General features: G+C 36.1%; 2 protein-coding genes across 3 annotated transcripts in view; one reads left to right on the forward strand and one right to left on the reverse strand.

Annotated features, from left to right (window-relative positions):
• LOC121416138 (conserved oligomeric Golgi complex subunit 1-like) overlaps window positions 1-5351 on the reverse strand; it is a 34009-nt gene extending 28658 nt beyond the window's left edge. Inside the window, exons 1-2 of one of the 2 annotated variants that reach the window (XM_041609612.1) lie at window positions 5218-5351; window positions 128-217 (exon numbers count right to left, since the gene is read on the reverse strand). In XM_041609612.1, coding sequence (XP_041465546.1) covers window positions 128-210 — 83 coding nt within the window. In that variant the 5' untranslated portion in view covers window positions 211-217; window positions 5218-5351. Of the gene's footprint in view, window positions 1-127; window positions 218-5189 lie in introns of both variants that reach the window. The other variant, XM_041609613.1, reaches the window with a different exon arrangement.
• A 3114-nt stretch (window positions 5352-8465) lies between these two features.
• On the forward strand, window positions 8466-22161 carry LOC121416140 (solute carrier family 22 member 21-like). The gene is made up of 9 exons (XM_041609614.1): window positions 8466-8970; window positions 11795-12025; window positions 12496-12692; window positions 14564-14980; window positions 16859-16993; window positions 17790-17875; window positions 19187-19307; window positions 19594-19666; window positions 20940-22161. Exons 1-9 carry the CDS (start codon window positions 8605-8607, stop codon window positions 21156-21158), a joined length of 1845 nt encoding a protein of 614 aa, XP_041465548.1. The 5' UTR covers window positions 8466-8604; the 3' UTR covers window positions 21159-22161.
• Window positions 22162-26515: the final 4354 nt, after the last annotated feature.

The raw sequence follows: 26515 nt of genomic DNA on the forward strand, positions 1-26515 counted from the left end.
AATGATTCCAGAAAATCAGATAATTCATATTTAGATCCCCACAGCATAGATATTCCAATGCCCTACCTTTTCCGTATTTTTTTGTAATAGTATAATTTTCAATTATTCCGAGACATAATCAACTTACCTTGTTTCTTTCTCTAACTTTCTAATTTCTTCTATAGTATACTTTTCAAACAACTGGTTGGTGCTTAGGTCGACAATTGACATCTTGTTCCTGCATCAAAGAAATGACAATGATTCTGCTTTAATTGTATACCTGTCTCAAGACCACAAACATGTACCATTAAAGATAAATTCCAGTTCTGGTAACGATCTCAAAATGGCTTTTTACAGAATCTAATATAATGACCACCCAAGTGTCTGTTTGTATGAATAAAAAATATGTGCCAAAGGATTTTGGAAGATATTGTGTAATTGCTGAGAAATAAGCAAAATAAGCGTGGATTTGGTCACTTCCGTCAGGTCTTTATTCCAGCAATTATAATACATTATCCCACGTGTGCCTATCTGTGTTCTTAGCGATCTTCAGTGTGATTGCATTTCAGCTTAGATTTTATGATTTTACAAAGTTCAGTTTATGTAACTGTACCAGATCTAGATCCACGATGATTTAACCTTGATTTTACAGACTTTCTCACAAAATTAGTGTTTTACTGCAACTTCTTTCATTTACCTTCAAAGGGGAAGTTCACCCTGAGGAAAACTTCATTGTAAAAAAAAAATTAGTACACGTTTGAGGGAAATCCATCAAAGATTAAGAAATTATTAAGTTTTAAACCGAGACATCATATAAACAGCAGCTTTAACCCTTATTAAACTCAAATCAATTTGACCCCCCTCCTCGACAAACTTCGTCGGTACGTCACCGCGCAATTTTTTTTTACCGCGCCGCGCCCTGACTTTTTACTTTCAAGTCTTGTGCATCTTCTGAGACCAATATTTGCGACGCCCGGGCAGTGTACGCTTTTCTGAAATTACACAAATTTTGTAAGCGCATGTCAGTCCCGAAATTGCTAAAAAAATGTGATTCCGTGTACAAAATCAATGCAAATTATGTTTTTCAACCAAAAATCATACATGTAGGATTATTCTTACCTTTGTTGTTAGAGATGGATTTATTTTATGTTATTTGTGATCACAAAACGGTCCCTGACAAAGTTCATCCAAAAAAAAAATAACAAAGGTTTGAAAAACAAATACATGTAAGAATTTAAAAATCAATAAAATACATAGGAAATTAATTATTTCTAGCAATTTTTTTGTATATATTTCCTTACATTGGCCCTGAACTCGGAGCCACATCACAACACCACCGCTGCAGCGCCTGTAGAAGCCTGGCCTCACTCGGGGCATGCTAGGCCCTAATGCACTTTCATACTCCGCGAGTCAGCAAACTAATGTAACCTAAATTTTTGTCCGAATTAATTACCGAGTATCGATTATAACTTGAGTTTCAACCTCATTGAGCATTAGGAACTTCATTTTGGTTTCGATCTTCATTCTATGATTATGGTTCGAATTCTCGGTCCGGTGTATATTCTTCTGGATATGTGCTGATATTAGCGATTACATACGGCAAACATCAAGTCAACAAACAGTGTTGTTTGCTGAAATCTGACTAATAATTTGAACAAAGACGTCACGATCGAAGCCAAAATAAGGTCATTTCTGATGCTTGATGGGGTTTAAATTCATGTAAGTTTTAAGGATTGATTAAGTTACATTTTTTTTTATAAATGTGAGCTCAGTTCACACCGTTTATTTAGTGTTTTTCAAGATATAACAGCTTCCGATCTTTGCTGTTTTAGCTCTCAACATGGACCGACTTGACCCAGGGGAAATCCCCCAATCTCGCCGGGTTCTGAGTTCCAGTCTGGCCCAATCTCCCAGTATTATTCACATACAACCACACACTTTCGCATCTTTGGTTTTCTTATCTAACTGTTCACAAGTGCACTCTTACCTTAAATTTTAAGATAAGATTCACGACATTTATCAGCCGATGCAAGTTCTTTTTAAGATCTAAGTTAGCGCTGCTCATATATGTGTCTTGTAGCTAGGCTACGATAACAAAGACAGCAAGATGGCAAGACTGAGTTAACACTCTGTGGGACCAGCAGGTGCAATTAGCCAGGAGGCTCCTGCTGGTATTTTTCACATATTTGGCAAGAACACTTAAGGCTTAGGGCGGCTTAGGCCCCAAGTCCCTAGACCAAAACAAAAGCTTCAGTCTCTGTATTTTGGTTGTTCTGCTGAACTGCGTTGGCTCACTCACCAATACATAGACTGAAGAGCTTAGAGGCCTGTAAGTACAGACAATGTATTAGCAGTAATGTTAGATCTAACATTCGACGGAAACACGATTTTCAGATCTTTTCTTGTACATAAAATGTCACATTATAAAAAAGGAATTACCGTAACGGTCTATTAACCGCACCTTTTGCTCGGCGGGATAGAAGCAAAAGTCGGGGGTGCGGTTTATACACGGTGACGGGTCTGAGCCAGCCCGTTGTAACCCCTCCCGTACATGTACGATGTTTGCCAGTTCACAACACATCGAGTGGCCGGGCGTAGCCGCCCAGGCAATGTTGTTTAGAGGGGTATGAGCCGCGGGTAATGGGAAGCGATTATTACAATCTTAATCAAATATTGTCCATAACAAACGCACCCACCTTCATGACACTAATTTTGACTTTACTTTCGATTCACAGTAGCGAAATTCCCTGGCTAAGTTCAAAGAGACGCCAAGCATACTCTGTAATATTCTGTCACCGCTAAGCGAGAGTTAACTGTTGAGTGAGCTGATCGAGCTTGCGTTGTAATGTGGTTATAGTGCGACTTAAGCTGGCGCTATTCATTTTAACCCCTCCCTCTAGCTCCAAAGTCCCGTTTTGAGCCAGCTTATTTTTTCTTTCCCGTTTGCTTTTCATAAGATACCATGTAAACCACGCACGAGAGAGACGGCACGAAGCCATAAAAAACAACTGGAAAAAATGTCAATTTCTTTGTTTCTTGAACCTTCCTGTCATCCCGTATCCAAAATTCATGCTAAGACATCAAATTTCTGAAAGTGATTGTGAGGTTGTGATGCAAGAAATGTGAATGTTTCTTCCTCCTACGCTGTAATTTGATAAGATGTACTGGTACTGTATCGTAGTTTGCAATGTACAAGAACGGCAGTGTTGTGTGTGTGTACACTGTGAATGTGAGGTGAGTGAGTGTGTAACTAAGTGGCCAATATTGTCAGGACCTCTCTTTCTTGCTAACATTTGTAGATGAAATGATCAAGAACAGCAGATTTCCGCACACCATTAATCTATTTGGATGCTTTGAAATCTTGAACTTAGTTTTTGTTTCTTCATACCTTAAATATGCATGCATGTAAATGTGAGGTTTTTTTTTTTTTTTTTTAGTCCAAAGTTGGGGGTGCGGTAAATCCACGGGTGCGGTTTAAAGTCTGTTACTTACGGTACATTCACATTTACAAAAAATATATAAAATTCGGAAATATTGTACCTTACGCCGCAGTTACCGCTAATTCCTTTCAAATGATGATCCAAACATATAGTCATCTTCGATCCCTTCATTGGTCAATGTAAGTTGCCATTTACCAGTCACTATATATCGCGATTTGTGCCGCTGCATTGTTTCCTCAGGATATTGAAAATTCTGTCTTTCTGATCAGAAAGCACAACTCATTGAATGTAGAGGGCAGCAACACACGGCTGCCATTTTTTCCTCTCCAGCAGAAATAAAAAAAATAAGAAAATAAATCATCGGTAACATATTCTCAATATTTTCTTGCAATATGTATAGCAAAGATTAACGTTAGACTCTAACGAAAATAGTGGGCCTTCGTTCTTTTTAATTAAATGTCAACATTTAGAATTGAAAAAAAATCTAAACAAACCCGATAGCCCGAATTGAAAGAAATGATAACACATGCAGGCTCGCACTAACACACTACTGTCAGTGAATGGGGATGATAGCAAAGTGTCAGAAATTGTTAAATGAATCCACAGAAACGACGGTTATTCCCACTCATTCAATGAACATGGTTATGATATAACCTTGTTCTCACTTATATCTCCATGTGTGGCAAAATAAGGGTGGCCATGTTTGGCTTATTTTCTCTTTTTCTTTGGGGCAAATGCTTGATTTTTTTTACACTGACAGTTTCAATTAAACCTATTTTTCATATAACTTGACTCTTATTTGAATTTGATTCTTTGAATTATTTTTTTCTTAATCAAAATAGAGATAAAAAATGAAAATTTTCTTGCCATATTACTTTTCACCAATAGAGCACTTGTTCACTGCTACCACCCTGCCTGTGGTGAATCTACAGGTAGGACTATGGTATGCCAATGTTGTACAGAGCACACACTTTAAAAAATCATTAAAATATCACTTTTGAGACCAAAATTACTAATTTTCATACAGTTGCGATTTATTTTTCATTAGTAACTTGGGAATAATTTTTGTATTCACCAGAGCGCTCAAAAACTTGAATTTTGGGCATATTTTTGTGTACGCCCTCTATTGGTGGAAAGTAATATGGCAAGAAAATTTTCATTTTTTGATATCTATTTTTAATTAAGAAAAAATGATTTAAAGAATCAAATTGAAATAAGAGCCAAGTAGTATGAATAATAGGTGTAGGCCTAATGAAAAATGTCAGTGTAAAAAAAATCAAGCATTTGCCCCAAAGAAAAAGAGAAAATAAGCCAAACATTGCCACCCTTATTTTGCCACACATGAAGATATAACTGAGAACAAGGTTATATTATAACCTTGTTCATTGAATGAGTGCAATAGAGGGCGTACAAAAAATATGCCCAAAATTCAAGTTTTTGAGCGCTCTGGTGAATACAAAAATTATTCCCAAGTTTGAATACAAGTTACTAATGAAAAATAAATTGCAACTGTATGAAAATTAGTAATTTTGGTCACAAAAGTGATATTTTAGTGATTTTTTAATGTGTGTGCTCTGTACAACATTGGCATACCATAGTCCTACCTGTAGATTCCCCACAGGCAGGGTGGTAGCAGTGAACAAGTGGTTATTCCTGTCTACCTAGTCCCTACACAAAAATGAGCATGTGGGACAAGGCAATAATACGAGTTTCTAATTTTTCTATTTTCTAAGCCCGCGCCCGCACGTCAATTCATAAAAGTAACATTACCTAAAGGATCAAGTACTAGACCTTTTACCTGCTAGTGTTATCTTCTTACAGATCTAACGTTATTGGAATTGAACCTCTGCGAAAAGTCAGTTTCCGAAAAAAAATTTCCCCTGTGGCTGTGACTTTTGTGATGTGGCCTCTGGCTGTGTTGTTCGGTTAGTGGATTGTGAGGGCGTATTGTTACCGAATAGGGAGAGATAGATCAGTGAGGGGGACTTTTTGGAAGCCTGGGGGGGGGGGGGGGCTGCCGGGGCACGTAATATCAAATGTCCCCCACTGCTTGTTGGCTCAGGGAGCAAGAAAAAAAAAAGAGAAAAAAAAGGAAGGGAAAAGAGAGAAGAAAAAAGGAGAGGAAAAGAAGACGAGTGAATAAAAGTAACGTTAAGTGAGGGGAAGATGTCACTATATACACGTATAGTGAAATTTTCGCTCACGCTTCGTGCCGCTCACATTGCCTGTTCTATGAGATATTATCTTGCTCTTTAATTGATATGTTTCTCATAGAACAGGCAATGCGAGTTTGGAGTCAATATACAATATATATTTCAACGGCTCGGTGTAAAAATGGCAGAGGTAAAAATGGCAAAGGTAAAAATGGCAGAGATAAAAAAAAATGGCAATGGTAAAATTGGCGGATGTAAAAATGGCAAAGGTAAAAATGGCAGAGGTAAAAATGGCAAAAAATGGCAGTGCCGGTAAAAATGGCAGTAAAAATGGTAGAGGTATAAATGACAGCGGTAAAATGACAGACCAAAATAAAATAAATGACCAGTCTTAAACCCCAATGCAAAAAAAAAATGTATATATATATCTAAAAGCCTTTCCATGTACAGTAGATTAAACAAAAATGTTCTGAGAAGACAATTAGAATCATAATGTTGAACTAATGGAAAGTGTAACATTTTACGATCATACTGTAGATCTTCTGCATCGAATTGATAACACTTGAGTTAGTATTTCCTATTTTTCATCGACTTTCATGCACGGCCTTCTCACGTCAAATCACTCCTCTAGCCGATATTCAAATTTGAAGCACACTTTGGATCCCATGTATTGTATTAATTCATCAAAGGGGAAATTCACCCTGGTATAAACACAAGTGTATTGTAAAATAGCAGAAAATAATTAAAAAACAACATTGGTAAGGGTTTTGGGGAATCCATCAAAGATTCAAAAAGCTATTAGAATTTTCTATTTTAATGGTGAAGTAATTTCGCCTGGAAATAAAATAAATAAATAAATAAATAAATTTGCAAGCAGTTTTTCCCCATATATGGTGTAATAAAAAATATCAATGAAATGTCATTTAGAAAAATATTGAAATGGTTTTTATTGTACCTTAAGTATATCAACATACAAATCATTTCACATCCGCTCCTGAAAGATTGTTTTAGCAATCATGACCAACTGATTATGAAATTGAAAAATATACATTTTGGTGCATAAAATACGGGGCAGCTGCTTTTATATTACGTCACAGATAAGAAACGAAAATTCATAATATCTTTCTTAATCTTTGATGGGTTTTCCTCTTTTTATAGTAAGCCATTTGTCAGAAAGAAATTCTCCTTCAAAACAGGTTGATAAGAAACACTTATGATTATTTTTACCTCTGCCATTTTTACCTCTGTCATTTTTACCTCGCAATTTTTACCTCTGCCATTTTTATCTGTACCATGGGTACCACTGCCATTTTTACCTGGTACCTATTTCAACATATTTCGTCATCGAGCTTTCAATAACAATAATTTGTTTGAATTTTTAAAAAGTGTTCTCTAAAATGTCCGTTTTATGGTCTGGATATCAACATTTTCAGCTCGCGCTGCGCGCTAGCCTTATTTGTCAAGTGCTTATTCTCTTCGACCAATGCCCCTCCCCGATCAGCGACGACGTCATGGCTCGTTTTATCTGATAAGTCTCATACCAATAATATTGATAATGATAATAATAATAATAATAGAAAACAATTCCAATATAGACGAAGACACGGGAGATGTGGACTGTGATGGGAAGCCAACACCCCGTTGGACTTTTCATGTACAGCAGTTATCGATGAATAATTAACGCAGTATGATTGACATTCTATTATATCCCACTTAAGAATGAATAAGGCTTTATTACAGTAAGTATATAAATTATGTGCTGTCAAGCATTATTAGTTTCGATTTCGGTCTTCAATTCATGGAAGATTTTTCAAATTTCAGGAAGTCAATCAATAAATTAAACCATGTTTGAGACCATAATCAATAATGCATGAATTTGATCAATGTTTTGGTAAATCGCGACAAGATCTCATTCATCCCATTCATACTATGGGAGAAGTAATTTTGTTACGCTGCCTCTAAACTTTGGAATACCATCCCAGCTTTCATTAAGGATGCATCCGCATGCTTTATACTCAAAAGTCGTCTCAAAACTTATTTGTTTAAGCGGTTTTTAATTGATACATTCTACATAACAGCTTCAAGCAAATCTTCTTTTTTTGTCTATTTTCCTAAACGCACAGGGACGCCTTTGGGTAGTGATATGCGCTGTACAAGCATATTGTACTTTTATTCAAGAAGAAAAAAATCTAGGTCCTTTTGCATAAAAGTTACTATTTTTTAACTTTGTCATCCGATGGTTTCTTCAACGGAATTCTCGAATTTGATTGGCTGCCGAACAATAATTCCATGGTAGTTTAATGCCTACAGTCAACCACTGAAGTAGAAAAAAAATCCGACCTCCATGAGTTAACCAAACTTGTATTCTCCTAAAACTAAGATTGGCCCAATCAATCTGCTCAAGAAATATCGTCGTCCAAATTTGGAAAAAAAATGAAAATAGAAGAGATTATTTTTCGACCCTCTGCAAAAACTTAATGAATGTTTTCCAGGATTTTGTCTATTCAAAATATTTCGCCCTATAATGATGGTATCAAAAATATAAATAGCTGAATAAAAAAGTGTATGGACGTGTGAAATTTACTTCGTAATTTTGAATAGACTGATAGTTGTAATTAATTCAACATTGTTTTACCGCGCATGTAATTACGATTATACCCGGCGATTATACCTTCTCAGAATAAACAGACAACCGTTTCCTGATGCAGGACTGACTGTTCTTCTCCTGGTTTCGGTTGCAAGTGATTGCCAAGAGACTGTCAGATTAGTTTCGAGAGGAATTGTATATCGTTAACTATATTCTTTTTGTAATCGTGTCGTTGTACTTAGTACACTTGAAGCAAGGGTGTTATTTACTTCATACTTCTGAACAGAAGTTTAGGTAGTACTTCTTTATATTTACACAGTGATCTAGCGATATCTATGAGGGATACCACGGATAGATCATTGGCCTTTATATAACCTGAGAAACGACCTGACACTGTCAGCACGGTCGAACAATTCGGGAAAAACTATATGCCGGACTATATGCCATGGATCTGGACGAGGCGCTCAAATCCTTGGGCGATTTCGGGCGATATCAGACCATCATTTACGTGCTCATATGCCTGGTCGGGCAACTCACACAGTCATGGCATATGCTAGCAATCACCTTCTTGGGGGCGGTTCCCGAGCATCGCTGTCTTATTCCTCCAGGGGAGGATCCAGCGGGTGAAGATGTCGTCATGGACCCTTGGAATCAGTACTATCCGGTCGAGCAGGGTAAGACAGAAGGCGAAGGTCCGGTGAATTCCAGCTGTTTGAGATTTGTGAATTTCACCGCTGGCAATACAACGGAGGGGTGCATCGATGGATGGGTTTATGATGAAGATCTCTATGGGAAAACGATTGCAACAGAGGTAAGATCATTCATGGATGATGAAATATTAACTCGTTAAACGCATTAAACTTGAGAAGGGGTGGGAGAGAGAGAGAGAGAGAGGGGGGGGGGGTGAAGTGGATGAAAGAAAAGGGGAAGAGATGGGAATGGGTGTAATTGGATAGGAAGTGGCAAAGATATTAGTGTAATATTTTGTCTTGGAAATGCTTATTACCATTTATATTAAGCATATACACCGTAGGGTAAGTTCTATATTTTGCGAGTGAAGCTCATATATTTTTTATACAGATTTATTGATTAATATTGATAGAACTAAATGAATATAAGTCCTAAATAAATGAAACTAAGTCCTAATCGGGTAAGTTAATCTTTCTCTTTTGTTCGTTAAAGAGTCCTTTAAATAAAAATGAAATACAGGTCACCTTTGATCGACGTGAATCAGTGATTGCCCTCTCGTCATGACCTCCATTTATGCATCTTGATCTGTTGTCATAGAAACAGGGTCACAAGTTTATGACTTTCAATGAAATTAGATCCAACCCACGCATAAATATATTTCCCTCTCTCTCTCTCTCTACTATAGTGTCCTTTCACCAACGATCAACTAACCTTCTATTCTAACTCTTTCCCAGCCCCTCTCTCTTTCATTATCTCTCTCCTCTCCTGGCTCCCCCTCCCCATCTCTCCATCCCCCTCTCCCCCTCTCTTTACCTCCTCTTACTCTTATCCTCAATTGAGTTGTGACTACAATAAAAGGAGTGGGTGCGATGGTACATCAGAGTGTGCTAAAAAAAATATATATCAGTTTGATGTAAATGGCAAATCTAATAGCTCTAAAATTCTCTTACATCTGTGGGTGTATATGATATAGTAAAGGTGATGGATTATAAACGTTAACATCTTATATAATTTGGTTGATATTTTGGTCAATGTACGGCAAATCTAAACTTGGATTTTGATTACAGAGCAATTCCATTATTGATCCAATAAACGTCATGCTAATGTACATAAAATCAAAGGTCGATAAAGAGCAGTTACTTTTGAGTGCAAAGTGCATTCCTTTCAAATCAGTAGGCATGTAGTGCCCTAATAGTGTGAATAGCAAACAATTTGTTTGCAGGTTTAAATTTCTGTGGTGTTTTAAAAGTAGAAACATTGTGAATCAAGATTAGCTATTTTCTGCAAGTTAAAGCCCCTCTCATAAATCTTCTGACCATTGAATCTCATTAAATAAAAACATTTCTGCTTTGAACTTTAGATGCAACATAACAGCTTTAAAAGTTCTCTGGATTTTCTAACTCGCGTTTTCTGTATTTCCCTATCTCGACCTCTTACACTTTTTAAAGGTTTTTTTTCCTTTTTGATTCCATACAAACAGTAAGGGGGTGATAACCATAATGCCTACATCGCCCCTAAAAAATAGTTTAAAAAAGGGGGGGGGGAATTGAAATATACGATTGAAACATAATTGCAAGAAAATTATTTCATTGATATCATTAATATCATGATGAAATATAAGTGCACTTTTCACCCTTTTCAATTTTCAAGTTCTTTCTCACGTCTTTGGAATGCTCTTTCAGCTTCCCTTCGTTGTATACCAAATATTACATTGTTCAGATCCAATTTAAAGACTTATCTTATGAGGAAAGCATATTCAACATAGCCCCATTTACAATGTCCTCGATATTTCTAATTTTTGGTAATATAATTTCTGATCCATCTTTGTTTGTATATGCTCTACATTGCAAAGCGCTTTTATATGGATTTCACGAATGCGCTTTATAAGACTAGGTTATTATTACTATTTTTATTATCAATTTCTAGTATGTAAATCTCACTGCGCCTAATTGCTGCACACATACTCCTCATCATGCATGTCATGTATCATAAAGAACTTCGTTAAAGGGATGGTCCGGGCTGAAAATATTCATATCTAAATAAATAAAGTAAAATTCACAGAGCAAAATGCTGAAAATTCCATCAAAATCGAACAAGAAGTAACGATTTTATTGAATTTTAAAGTTTATCAATATTTTGTGAAAACAGGTATAATCTGCAGATCATCATCATGAATATTTAGGCCTATGTCACAACCCCACTTTCCTTTTTCTTATGTTATTACCTGAAATCATTATTCATTTTTTCATACATGAAAATGATGTGTCTCCATTATGATGAAATGGGTTGTGGCAATAAAGAACTAATGCACTGAATCAGTTGTCAATCTAATTGTTTTAGTTATTGGTATAAATTTTTTGAAGAAACCTAATTTTATACAATAAAAAAAAAGTGGGAATATGAAATCATCAGCCCACCTAATGAATATTCATAAAGACATGCCTAGAACTGTTTTACCGGAAAAATGCAATCTTTTAAATTCAATAACTGTGTCATTTGTTATCCGATTTCGAACGAATTTTCAGAATTTTCCTTTATGAATTTTTCTCTATTTTTATTGAGATATAGATATTTCCAGCCTGCACCTTCCCTCTAATGCAAATTCGCTTATTCTCATTTGAAGTCCATAGTTGCTCTTTTTGGAATAGAACAATCCAATATAAATATAAGGGATATGAGTAACGTTTATCCGTCCCCAATGAAATAAGTGTACGCCCATAATTTAAAGAAATTTCATTTCGTCGTATTGCAACAAGTTTTTATCCTAAAAGTCGGATCAATTTCCCGCCTTGTCTAATCAAATCACGGCATTTCATTTGAAAGGAGAATCGAAAAAAAAATTGAATTCTTGTAACAAATTTGATTGAAACAAATATCAGTTGTTCTTGTCGATTAGTCCCACCATTCCTATTATTATTTGTTGATCTTTAATGTTTTTTTTTTAGTTTGATCTGGTTTGCAATGAAAAAGACAAAGTGGATCTTTCTACTTCCATCTTCATGGGTGGGGTTATGGTCGGATCATTAATGTTTGGACAGCTTTCTGATCGTTTTGGAAGGAAGCCGATATGGTTTATTTCCATCTGGGCCCAAATCGCTTTCGGTGTCGCCGTCGCTTTCTCCCCAAACTACTGGACCTTTGTCGCCCTCCGATTCTTCGTCGGTGTTTTCGAACAGGTATGGCACCGTTCATATTCTCTAAGCAAAGGGACTGAGGAAAATGGAAGATTGTTCGTTGTTAAATACCTGTTCTTCTTTATTGTGTAATGTTAATTTAATGCCAGTGGATGCCGATTCTTTCTTATACACAAACACACGCACACACATATCCTCCCTCACACACACGGACAATGAATCTTTTGGGTCTTTGATCTTTAATCTATACCATGTATACAGGCCTATATAATGACAACCCCATTCAAAATGAAATTAAATAATGATTACGTAATAATGTTAATGATAATAATACTAATAGTAATATTAATAATAATAATGATTATAGTGATTAAGAATAATAATAAATCTAATAAAATAATAACAATAATGATGATAATGATAAGAGCAATGATAATAATGATAATAGTAATAATAATAATAGTAATAGAAAAATTATCATTATCATCATTATAATTTCCGTTATTTCTCAGGGTATCGATTTAACATCTTACGTGATGGTAACTGAGATGTTTACACCGAGTAAGCGTGGACCAGCGGGTATTCTTCTAACTATATTTTGGGCATCAGGGATTATGTCACTACCAGGTTTGGCATTCCTCCTCAAGGATTGGGTCTATCTACAACTCGCCATCTCCTTGCCCAACGTATTAACCATCTTCATCATAATGTAAGTGCTTCAGTGTTGGACATGGAAATAGACAACTACTTATATTTCAGACAATGTAATACAATTATATTCTGATCAGAAGAGTATTTCCATTCGACAATTACTTTGTTATGTGTAAGTGTGTATCCGGGATTGAATGATGCGATCAATAATTTTTTTATGCCTTAAAATTTTTAAATATATAAGCTTTGATCTGATCTAAAGGGGACATTTTAAGAACTTTTTGCAGTTAGCCATGAAGACGATGCGTGTTTTAGCCAATGGCGGCGGAACGTTTTTTTTTTTTTGGGGGGGGGGGCAAAGTAAAAAAAAGGGGCCAATAGGGGCAATTTGGTGCAAATTAGATTATCATCCAAGAATGCTATAGAATGTCCAGTTTTCAGGTTGGAAAATCGGAAAAAATTTGGCTCACGTTTCTCGCTCGCATCAAGTATTGTTTATTGAGGAACTCATTCTATTCCTGGTTACAAAAAAGAAGTATGAAATGTCCAGTTTTCAGGTTGGAATATCACAAATTTTAAGCTTGCGGTTCGCGCTCTCATTATATAGTTCGTGAGATATATATTCTATTCATGAGTCACTAAATGCAGTCCTTAAAAGATTACTTTCTGAAGCCTGTTGCATAAAACTTTTTACCTGAGAAAACTCTGGTAAAAACCGAAAACTAAGGTTAGTCTGATTTCCGCCAATTACTTTAGCACAGGGCAAAAACTCCTGTAAAAACAACCTGAGTTTTCTCAGGTAAAAAGTTTCATGCAACGGGCCCCAGGTCAGTATATAAACAAATTACAACTCGCCCTCGCATTAATTCTTTAGAAAGATACACATCTTTCTCATGATTACAAAAAATGCTCCGAATGCTCACTTCACGTCTTGTTACATGAAATGTCTACTAGTTTCAGCTTGCGATTCGCGCTTTCAACATCTCACATGGATCATTATTAGTATTATTTTTATTTTTATTACCAGCAGAAGCTGTTATTAAAAATGACATCCCCTCCAATACAAATCCTATTATCTAGAGGTTGCTCGCACGCTTCCAACACACTTGATCCCCTGCATCTTTAATTAAACCATTTGCTTATAGGCATCAATTGCTCAGATAAAATCGAAATTAGCCTATGCTTGATCAGGGCGCCATTCTTAATGAAATACATGCTTTGGCCCCAACACACATCATCGATCGTTATTACTATCATTGCATAATATCGTGTAATCTTGTAATGACAACATCGTTTTTGTTACCAAAATGAATTATTTTCATTTTCGGAAATACGAACCATATTTAATTTTCGGATTAACGAACCTTATTTCGTTTTCGGATTAACGAACCTTCGGAATTACGAACCTTATTTCGTTTTCGGATTAACGAACCTTCGGAATTACGAACCTTATTTTGTTTTCGGATTAACGAACCTTCGGAATTACGAACCTTATTTCGTTTTCGGATTAACGAACCTTCGGAATTACGAACCTTATTTCGTTTTCGGATTGACGAACCTTCGGAATTACGAACCTTCGGAAATACGAACCTTCGGAATAACCGAACCTTCGGAATTACGAAGCTTCGGAATTACGAATGTATGCGAAAATTGCTATTTAGACTCAAATGGCAGTGTAGCTTAGGTCAGCTTTAGTAACAAACCCTCACACAGAATATAAATGATAGCGGATCTACAGCCTCGATTATATTCTCTCATTTTTTTTTATGTTTGTGGTATTTACATTTTGACTGCATAAACTCAGGAAACGCTCGTTTTAAGGCTATAAGAGCTATGCCGATCATTTCATTACAATTATTCTCTGAATGATTATATTATCTAAAAAATAACTACTTGGTGAACTTCGAACTACTATTGTTTTATGAATAGAATAATCCCAGAATCGACCAGATGGCTATTGTCCCGCGGGAAAGTTGAACAAGCCGAAGCAAACCTCCAGAGGATCGCCAAATTTAATGGCAAGGAAATGCCCTCACCCATCCTCTCCCAGTACCAGACCAACACCTGGACCAAAGACTCGAGCAACTACGATATCTGGACCTTGTCTAGACGGACTAAAGTCAATGCAAAGCTCAGACAGGTTTCTGTATCATCGGATCCTGATCTGTATGACCTCACCAATGGTGATACAAAGACACTTACTCTGGTGGAGGGGTACAGTATAAGTAGAATGGACGCGCTTGCAGATGGTGGCGCCCTATTTGGTGAGGAGAAGAGATACACAGTCATTGATTTGGTCCGGACGCGAAACCTGAGGAAGCTGACTATCATCATGGTGTTTGTGTGGTAAGCATGTGAAGTTTATTACAAAGTGTAAGAGCTGCAAACTAAATGCACAATCAAAAGAATCAAATAAAGTTGCTCGGGAGCAGCCTGCCTTGCCTATTTCAGGTGATGTGATTTATATAATACTAAATTTATTTAGGACAAAGACTAGGGAATTCCCCTCCAATTTCCGTCGCTCCTATAGATGTCCATGCATAATCTATTTGAATAGATCATCAAATCATCGCTTTTAGTTTACAGCTCCAACATTTTGTAATTAACTGCCCTATGGATGAAAAACTTTTTCATCACTTGCCCTAAAAATCTTTGTCTTTGTCAAAGACGTATTCTTTTCCACTTTATTTTAATTAGTTATCCCTGGCCATGTGCGTCGTTTCTGTAAAAGAAATGACGTTTGGAGACGTGTAACATCATATTTTTGTAGACAATAACAGATTGATGATTTCTAAATTGTCATTAAAAATAGTTTGACCCTCAATTTCTTTTCCGCTTAGAATTTCAGGTACTGCGTTGGCAGTGAAAGAATCTTTATAAGATTTCGAAAGACCGTTTGTCTTAAATGACTACGATCGATCGTAATTATTTGAGCTAAATCTTCTGAATTAATTAGGAATATGAAAATGAGAAAGAAGTATTCTGAGGCTATGATACTAGGGCGGCGATTCTGGGGGGCCGGAGGCATAGTGCCCGCCTCCACTTTTTGAAGCAACGAAAATGTGCCTTTTCACGCCAGAAGAATGCCCCTCATCAAAAGATCAGGAGTGTGCACTGTGCCCCTTTCACCTGAGAAGGACCCGTTTTTTTAGGTGTTACCAAGTACCCTTTCTCGTATAGGTGCCAATTTTTACAAAAAGACCCCCTCACAAACTTTTTCTGTACCCCCTTTTACCTGAGAAGGACCCGTTTTATGTGCTAGCAAGTACCCCTTGCCTTTTTGTACGTGCCGTTTCTCGAATCGGTGCCTGTTTTTACCCAAGAAAAATGCCCCTCACGAACATGTTCTATGGCCCTTTCACCAGAAATGAAGACCCATGTTATGTGTTAATGAGTGCCCCTTTGCCTTCTCATAGGTTCCTGTTCTTCATATATGATAAGTTGTCCCTAAAACACTCTTTTCATGCCCGATGACCTCCTGGTTTCCTCGTTTCTTCAAAGTTCTGCTTCCTTCTGCTGCTCTGCAAGTGCATCCTCTAATCGAATCCCTTTTAAAATGCGACTTGCCTCTTTCGCTTCTTCTTTTTCTTTTGAAAATGAAATTCACCAATAATTCTCACATCCTCAGGTGAAAGGGGCACAGAACACGTTCGTTAGGGACACTTTTCAAGGGTAAAAAGGGGCACTGATACGAGGAAGGGCACTTGTATAAAAGTTACGTAGCTTAAGTTTCATGAGTCATGTGAGTAGTGAAGATAAGTAATTTTTTCTTTGTTTTAAGATAGTAGTGCCCTTTTCCCTGTGCCCCCACTTTCTTTTTCGCTCCACCGCACCAGTACGATATCATAAATAAGAACTTTTACTATATTAAACCGTTTTCTGGATATTCGACCTCCAAAAAGGATAAACAAAACGATGGTCAACATTTTACGTGATTACCTTAAAGTTGGAAAGAGGTATCAAATATAAAGGATGAATCATGAGAAAGATAAGAATACATTTTGTTTTAGTCAACGATTTAGTCAAAGCTTGAAACAATAATTAACACAATCAGCTTTGAGTCCTCAAAATACCCTCAACTACATTGGAGTGTTGTGTCAATATATTGGGATTTTTCTTCAGGGAGTAAGGCAGTTTCGTCCGTAAAGAAGCTTAGTTTAACACATTATGTGACCTACGGAAATAAAATCACGATCAATATTGTTTTCATATGATATTATTCAGGTTTGTAAATAGCGTTATCTACTATGGACTGTCACTGAACACAGATAGTCTAGCAGGCGATCCTTATCTTAATTTCTTCATTAGTGGAGCTGTCGAGGTTCCCGCCTATTTCGTTGCAGCTGGTCTTGTCAAATGGTATGTAGTTTGATTTAGAATAGCGGTTTAAACAAATTTCTGACAGCTTTTGGATAAGATTTAAAATTAAGTATGAAAAATTCAACGGAGCTCGGCACACATTTATATTCAAATAATGATCATATAGATTTTACCAGATATCAAACTCTAATATAGGACTACTATTTTTTACCACCTTGTTTTTAACGTTCTAATTGCTCCGACAACTAACTGTCCATGTCAACTGAAGGGTACACTAAAACGAAACAAAACATAACAATTTTGCTATTGTACTGTCAATATATTGAATGAGAAATGATTTATCATGTTTATTGAATTTGTTCATTAAAAATATCAATTAAAAAAAATAATATTCTCCTATTCCCTGTCCACTTATATAAGCTCCATCTGCCATGTCGCTCGTTCTGTTTATTGTCAATTCTTTTTATTCCATTTTGTTTATCTTACATTATCTTATTCCTTTCTTGCTCTACTTCTTTTTTTTTCTTTTTTTTATAGATTTAATTCCCCGTCTCTTCGTTTATTTCTTCTGTCATCTCTTTCATTCGTCATTCATCTCTCTTTTTTATTTCCTTGTTCATTACCTGTATTAATATTTTTTCTTCTTCCTTCCCCATTAATTTTCTTATCAATTTTCTTTTTCCCTTTTCTTTCTTTTCAATTTTGTTGTTTTTCTATTTTCCAATCTGTTTTTCTTTCTTTCTTTATTATTTGTATCCATTATTTTTTTGTTAGTAAAATCATTTTGAAGTCGTTCGTCTAATCCTGAAGATTACAATGTTGTTATACCTTACAGGATTGGCAGACGTGCTTCTTTGTGTGCTTGTCATATAATCGGTGGAATAGCCTGTATAACAACAGAGTTTATTCCTACTCAAACAGGTATTAACAGAAAAACACTTTCCATTAATTTAATTGGCCTTATATCAAAGATGCAGAATATGCAGAAACTAAATGGCAACCAAATGTTACAGAGAAGTTTTTGAATAGCATATTAATGACCAAACAGTTTTGATTAAGGATTTGGCTTATTTCATGGTGAATTAATGTTGTAAAAACGAGACGTGTCTTTCAAGAATAAAAAGTAACATATTTATTATGAAAAAATGGGATAATACAACCATGGATCTACTTTACCATGTATACGTAGGTCCATGATAAAACTGATTGAACATTGTCTTCAAAATTATTGTCGATATTTATGCAATCATGACTGCATGAAAATTGATACTTAACGAAAAAAAGTTTGCTAGTCTGATAACTAAGAGCATAGGATGACATTTGGGTAACTTCTGAAGATTCCATTGCAAAGAAGAAAGGGTGTAGTGGTTCCACGATACACAATCTGACCAGTATTTTGTGGGCATAAGATGGTCCTGTAAAGCGTGTTATTTATACCTCAGTCACATTTACTTAAATACGGCGGCCGTATGGCGAGTCGAAAACAGCCGTTTTATTAATTCTAATTCAAACCAATTATGTAGCTATTACAAAAAATGTTAAAACGACTGTTTTCGACTAGCCGTATGGCCGCCGTATAGAGTACATGTTACTAAGGTATAAAGCAACAAAATGTAAACAAAACAAACAGAATGTGAGAAAAAAAAACAGAATTCCGGATCATTTTCCCCCAAACGGGATATGACAACATTACGTTTTTATTTATAATTTTTATTGACAATTTTAGAATATCTCAATAAGTTGAATCATTTATTGTAAAGCCTTTTGTAAGACAAAAATATTGTGAATATTAGTTAATTTTTCAATCATAATTTGCAGTTTGAGTTAATGAAAAGGATTTTAAATCTCACTAGGGCATCAGGGGAGCGATTCATGAAAGGGGTTGTCGGACCTGACAAGTCAGGGTTTATCCGACAGTTGCCATATGAACTGTGCCCCTCAGCCAATCAAGGAAAGTTGTCAGATCTGTCCACTTGTCGGATGAAAATGTCGATGAAACGCTCCCTAGGTGCTAATGACAAAAAAGGATACAAATTCAAATTATCATACGGAATATTTTCAGTCTGTTAGCATATTGGGTGCTTCTTGAACTGACCCGAGAAATACAAATAAGAAATTGAGGATAATTCCATTCTGTAAAATAGGACTTTACAAAACTGAAATAAATCCTCTCTGATCTCGCTGCATCGTTTCATCACTCTGCTATTTCAATTCTTTATTATGTTTTTTCAGATGGCGGTACAGATCTGTCGCCTGTTATTGTGACCGTAGCGATGGTTGGCAAATTTTGTATATCAGCCTCGTACGCCATTGTATTCCTTTATGCATCAGAGTTATTTCCTACAGTTATCAGGTAATGAAGGAGTGGAAAGGCACCTGCGATAAAAATGAATAAATTCCTAGATAATGAATTAATTCAAAGAAAATACCTAATTTTAGAGTTTTGCAGTGCTTCATTGAAACCGTTGTGTTCTTTGCCGCCAATTGAAAAGTTGTAATAAATGAGCTGATGATTTCACATCGCCACTGATTTAACTTATCATGCTTACTATTATTTATTATCTATATAGACAGTATCCATCTTAATTCTATTCTGTCAGAAGTTGAATTTACCTCTGATTTTTTTTTGTATCTTATAGGAATCTTGGATTGGGTGTTTCGTCATTTTCATCTCGAGTTGGCGGCATCGTTGCTCCTTTATTGTTAGCGCTCGTAAGTCTCGTTTTTTTAAATAATCTAAAATAACATGGGATTTTTACAGTGTGTTATCAGTGGAGTAATGAGCCAAACATTTTGACGGGTATAGACCATAGATCATGGGGCAAAAATAAATTCGCGAACGATGAATATTTTGACTATTTAAAAATGCAAAATCTAATGCTTTCTCTGATTCCAACATAGATTTTGGCATGACATTCGGAAAATATCACACCTTTTCCTCTTATTTTCATTTCTTTGCCCTCCCTTTTGTTCTTATCACAATAAAGAAAAAAAATGACGGCAATATGACATTTAACATTCATTCTGTATGAATGAAACCCTCTTTGATTACGACTCACTACTCGCTCTCTTCATCATGAATATCCACCCTGCTAATAATTCTGAAAGCAACCCTCTTTGTTTATTATGAATATTCTTTGTGATTAGTTACCTTCGATGTAAACAATAGTAGCGGCCTTTGCAGGGCCTTGGGAACGATTTTTTTTACAGGAGGTGCTGATGTGAATTTGACAAGCAAAAAAAAAGAAAGAAAGAAAAGGTTTTCAATTCAAAATAAAGGTTATGTTGATCCTGATGAATTTGACAAGCCAAAAAAAAAGAATGTAGGTCATTTTGGTTACATTTATCTTTTTAATTTTGATGACGAGTCACAGCTGATGCAGAGGACGTACCCCTGACGAGTTTTGAGAAGCAAAATTAATTTGTAATGTAAAAATGCAATGAAAACAGACGTGTGCCTCCTGTTTTGAAATTGAAGATCTTTTTTTTTTGCTTGTCAATCTTTTCTGGTACTAATTCCTTTATTTGTGGTTGAAGACCTTAAGACCCTTTTTTTTGGCATGTCAATATTTTTTCTGGTACGAAATCCTTTTGGCTTGTCTTTGAAGACCTTTTTTTCCTTGTCAATTTTTTTTTCTGGTACGAAATTCTTGTGGCTAGTGGTTAAAGACCTTTTTTTTGCTTGTCAAATTTTTTGCACGGACGAAATATCCTCCAAAAAATTTGCCCCCCTTTGGAAAATCCGCTGCCATGGGCCCTTGTCAGATTCTGGTTATGGTTGATATAATGCACCCGTTTCTGTTTTATGGGTAGGGAGCGTTTTGATATAGGAACTTACATACGAAAGAAAACATGATTTTTCTCGGAATGGTCTGAAGTGGATTTAAACCCTTTTGCAAACAAACTCTTCATAGGTGTTCTTCCAATATTATGTCAATGTACGTCACATTCATTCCCTTGCCCCTTTTCACCCGTTTCACCCTAGGGAGACTACCAGTATTGGTTACCAATGACTATCTTTGGTTCTCTCTCGATCCTGGCTGGGGTAAGCGTATTACCCCTCCCCGAGACACTGGGTCGTACCCAACCACAGACCATACAGGATGGTGAAGATCTACATCGCAAGGTGGGGACCAAGCGTGCTACTGATAAGCTACCATTCGCAGGACACATCAATTTAGAAGATCATGACACAAAGTTATGATTTCTAACATAAGTTGAGACATCAACCATGGAGATCTGCTTGGCCATAAACTCTAATAATCAGATGCGAGTTATACAAAAAACGTTTTTAACATGGACATACAAACCTCCAGAAAAATCGTTCTATGAAGGGTTCTTTGTTTTAAAGAACCTTCAACATGTTTAATGATTTGAAGATGTACCAAAATAGTCCTAAAGAATCGGTTTGGTAATTTTTGTTACAAGGTTACGGACTCGTATAGGTAACATCCGTGATCGAATGTCATTTCTAAAAACTTAAGCAGGTTTTGGACGATAACTCAGTGTGCTAATTCTCACCCATGAAGATAACTTTATGTTTAAATTGTTATTAGTGTTTATGGTGAGAAGGGTCAGAATACAAAGATACAGATCCTTGATAATCATCATTGAATATACTGATACTGACAGTAATAGCTTGACTGTTTTCTTTGAATTTTACAATTATGAATAAACAATATACATATGTAAATATCTATTGCAGAAACCATCATTATTTTTATGCACCTTCGTAATCTCAGTTCTGCGTCTTTCACGGAAGAATCCCGCAAGTGCATTCGCATCGCCATTCCTCATGTCATGTAAAGAAAAACTTTTGATGATGTTGATGACTTCATTGTCTTGTTTAATGATCATAACTGTCTTGATCATTCAAACTTTTGATAGATGAAGTGTTATACTTTCATTTGAATCGCGATTTTGATATTCAATTTGATTTTATTCACCTGAACAGGAATTGATTGTTGTAGACAAATGTAAATGGAGCAAATGTTCACTTGAATTTTGTAAGAACACATTCCAAAATAAGTAACGCCGATTGAAATTCAGCATATTATACTGTATAAATATGTCCTCGATCAAAATCCTGAGTGAATAAGCCAGAATCCCTATTGAAGCACAAATGTGGAATGTTGTATGATCAAAGAACTGTATATGAAAATGACATATGTTCATGTATGAATAAACACGATTTATAAAAATGCTAATTAAATCAAATAGGGCTTTTATTTTGTGTTTAATTTGATACGTAATCTTGTAGATGTTATACAAACAGGACCAGCTAGTGCAAGGTGATGGATACGATTACATTTTTCTTTGTTCTAAAAGAACAAAAAATGAATAGGCCTATTGTAGAGAAGGTAGAATAAATCACTTCTTCATCTGTTATTGTATTTTTATATTTCTATGCTGAATGAAATAATAACAATGATGATTGTAATGATAATAATAATATTGATATTAATAATGATAATAATTACAATGATAATTATTTTAACAAGAGTCATGATAACAACAATAGAAATAATTAATGATAATGAATATGATAATATTATCAATACATTTATATTGCGCAATTTCTATATGGATATATTCAAATGTGCACTAAAATATGCAACAGGTGCGACATTACTTTCAATACCCATCTTTATTCTTCATTCTTCATTCATCTTATTCTCTTTCTTTCAGTGATTTTCCCGGGTGATTTTTTCCCATTTTCTACACATTACTCCCCCCCCCCCCCACACACACACATCTTTGACGCCAACAAAATTGAAAGCTGTTTGAGGAACTATCTTGACAGTTCTCACAATTCGAATTTTGGAAATTCCCAATTTTCCTCGCCTTTACTCGTCCGCTGGTAGGCAACCGATGAATAACAATATGTGTACGTGATTGGTTCTTGTAATCTGACCACGTGGTCTATTGTAATCGTTATCGGTTCAATAAGTGTCGGACCGGGTTACGTAATTCTGCGAACAGGTCGATGGAGGTTCGTCTTATTGTTTAGTTAGGTGGATATGAATCTGTGCGACTTCGTGGAAGAATTGGAACATGGCTGACTCCATGGTTTGACCTCGGGTGAACTAGAACACCCACACAGTAATGTCACAGATTGCTGTCGACGCAAACCTCTTCTTGTAAAGTACAGACTGCCGTTGGCGTATTATCGTACTCGTTGTGCTTGTCAAGTGCCCAGATGAATAGTGCGAGTAAAAATCTCTACAAAACTATGTGCGGCTAAAAACAGAAGAGGCCTCCTGCTTGAAAGACGCGAGGGAGGTGCTGTGAACTATCTTTGCTGGGAGTGAGTTCCATGATTCTGATGGCATCAGGAAAGAATGACAAACAGTAAGTGATAACATATTTCTATATTTAATTAGCATTTTTAGTATTACGAAGCCCGCACATTCGTGACATTGGCATGATTAAAAATGCTCGTAATGTATATTAGTCCAGGATAGAAGAGGCATAACCTTGTTTTTTATACATACAATAATTTTTGATGGTTTCTTGTCAATTCGAGGGTGCTGATTACGAATCTGAATGATGCCACACGTGTAACCTTGAGCATTTTCCGCAAATTGGCAAAATCCAATATGGCCGCCAAAATATGCAAATTACCCATGAAAATCATAAAATTGTCCGCACATTGGTTGTGAAATGCATGAAATTGTGTGGCAGGAGTGAAATACAATCTTAAAGAATAATTTTTGACAAAATATTTATTTTCCTGATATTCAAAATGGCCGCCATATGCCATTGTCTACACTATCATGTACAATATGAATAGGGAAAACTAATCTTCACAAAAATGAGCACTAAACTGCAAAAAATCGCGATTTATGAACGAAGTAATATATGCAAATCACCATTACTAACGAGATATATAATTTGTAATGTCATATATGGGAAAATTGCAGTATTTTGATATCTAAAATAGCCGCCACTGGCCCAAACAGTATTGCGTACAATGGCAATGGAGGCCAAAAAATTCTCAAGAGTGATCACTAAAATGCTTATTATGAAGATTAAACAATTGGAATACTGACTATAAACATAATTATTAACGAAATATATTATTGATATGATATGTGTGTGGTAAATGTTGTATTCTGATATTCAAAATGGCTGCCAAATGCCCTAAAAGTATTATACACAATGAGAAATGGGAGAAAAGAAATCACAAGAGTGAGCACTAAAATGCATATATATGTGATAAATTAATTGGATACTGTCTAAAAACGAATTTTCTAACGAAATATATCATTCGGGTTTCAAGTTTGTGGTAAATACTGTATTTCGACTTTCAAAATGGCCGTCATCGACACATTATGAAAAATACGAGACATTTGACTTCCTCCTGCTCGTACGCACGGGCGTCCGTCGATATAACACATGATATTTTTATGAAAATATGCACCCTTTTTCTTAAAAGTTGATGGAGAGGGGGAAAAATTAATCGTATCAAGTCGGGGTATTCAGTAATGAGTACAGGAGAAACTATATTTCACTGATTTTCATGATTCATCTCATTTGATTAACTCATCTATTCGTGTTTTGGGGCTAATCTTTCCCTTACGCATTGCTTTTTGGCAGAAGTTCTATGGAAAATGCACCTTTTTTCACACAAATTTTGAGACACTCTGTATTCATTCCCCCCATTGCTCGAGAATGAATGGGCAGTTAACAACGGGGTGAAAGATTTATTGAAGAATGGAGTGTATATTTCATGAAAATGAAAGCCATTTCCCCATTGGATGTTATCTTCAATACGTGTTTTTTAGATGAAGTTAGTTGTCGAATAGGCTCTCCTGGCATTTGAGGTCTCTATCGGTGACGTCACTCAGGATCGTCATGCCTGAACCATCGGCCAGGCAGGGGTCGCAATGGTAGTATGATTTATGCATAATGCACTCGATATATACAATAATCTTGTCCTCCCGTTCAAATGAATGTGAAACTCATATAATTTTCATCAGAACATTCAACAGGAGTACTGTAGTACACATTTCTTTGTTATAAGTGAATTAAAGTCCCTCCAGTGAGTTTGATCACCCCTATTGTGAAAATGTATCACCCCTAAGTTGTAACACAGTCAGCTGTTTGCACTCAGGGTCACTCCGTGACCTGTGTGTGCGTTCAAGAGTTGTACATGATTTTCTGTCTCATTTAACCCCCTTTTACACCTTCACGGAAGCAACACGGATCATCTCGGATCGTCAATCCGGGGTCATCCGTGTACAGTCCGGGACTACCGTGTACACTCCGGCTACTCATCCGGCGCCATCCTTGATGTACCGGCATGTCCGGGAGAAAAATTGAACATGTTCAATTTTTCATCCCGGAATACACGGACTGATAATCATCCGTGTTCATCCTTGTAGCCTCCTTGTACATCCTTGCAGCTACCGAATGCATCCGGGAGGCTCCTTGTAAGAACCGGATGATCCTTGTTGATACCGGCTTCATCCGGGGTCAAATGTTTGTATTGTTTGCGTACATGAACAATAGTCCGTATTCATAACCAAGCACGAGCATGCTCCAGATGCTGCAAAAAGGGACGAAACTTCATTCTAGCAAGATATATCCCAGTACAGAATGTGAGCAACCGTGAAGGTCCGTGTAAAGACCCAGTAACATCCGTGATCATCCGGGTATTCCGTGTTGGCTCCGGGAGCATATCAAACAGGATCCCTATTGCTACCTTGCCTATCCTTGTAGACTCCGTACTTTTCTGTACATATCCGTGTTAATAACCAGTTAACTCCGTACTCACTCCGGGAATGCTAGGAAAATACAAATTTGGCACCCCGGATCATCACGGACTGAGATCCGTGTTGCATCCGTGAAGGTGTAAAAGGGGCTTTAAGCAGAAATCTTTCATAATGTTACCGTATTATGTACAATGCAAAGTGGGAAACCAATATTCGCAGGAGTGAGCACCATAAATGCACGTAATAGTGATCTATGAGTAAAATATTATCTGAAAGCATCATTTCTATTAAGATATATCATTTATTCTGCCAGTTAGGTGATAATACGGTTATTTTAAAGTCAAAATGGCCGCTACAGTCCCTTACGGTATTATACACAATATGAATGGGAACAAATCATTTGAACAGAATTTGGCTTTGCTTGGTCAAATGGTGATGTATGAGTGGAATATTGTCTGAAAACATGATTTATAACAAAATATATAATATCTTATGTAATTTAGGTGATAAATACTGTATTTCAACATTAAAAATGGCTGTCATATGCCCTTTTTGTGAACATCATTTGTCTCCACCGAAATTGTATATATACGATAAGTGCTTATGGTGGCCATTTTCAATTTAAAAATGCAGCATTTATCACCTTAATTACACAACATTATGATACATCTAGTAAGAAACCATGGTTTTGGACAATAATTCACCTTTACATCACAATTCACATTTATATGCAATATAAAGCAAAGCCAAATTCTGTCAAAATTATATGTCCCATGTTACAATGTACACAATACTTTTAGGACCTCCTATGGCAGCCATTTTGAATTTCAAAGTACAGCATTTA

The sequence above is a fragment of the Lytechinus variegatus genome, chromosome 5 (assembly GCF_018143015.1).
Source record: "Lytechinus variegatus isolate NC3 chromosome 5, Lvar_3.0, whole genome shotgun sequence".
Classification (NCBI taxonomy): Eukaryota; Metazoa; Echinodermata; class Echinoidea; order Temnopleuroida; family Toxopneustidae; genus Lytechinus; species Lytechinus variegatus.

What these genes read in the sequence shown, in the direction of transcription:
- LOC121416140 (XM_041609614.1), top strand. Translation starts at nt 8,605, where the DNA reads ATGGATCTGGACGAGGCGCTCAAATCCTTGGGCGATTTCGGGCGATAT. An exon ending in ATCATCATGGTGTTTGTGTG is followed by an intron (nt 14,981 to 16,858) that starts GTAAGCATGTGA and finishes GATATTATTCAG; the next exon opens with GTTTGTAAATAGCGTTATCT. An exon ending in CTCCTTTATTGTTAGCGCTC is followed by an intron (nt 19,667 to 20,939) that starts GTAAGTCTCGTT and finishes GTTTCACCCTAG; the next exon opens with GGAGACTACCAGTATTGGTT.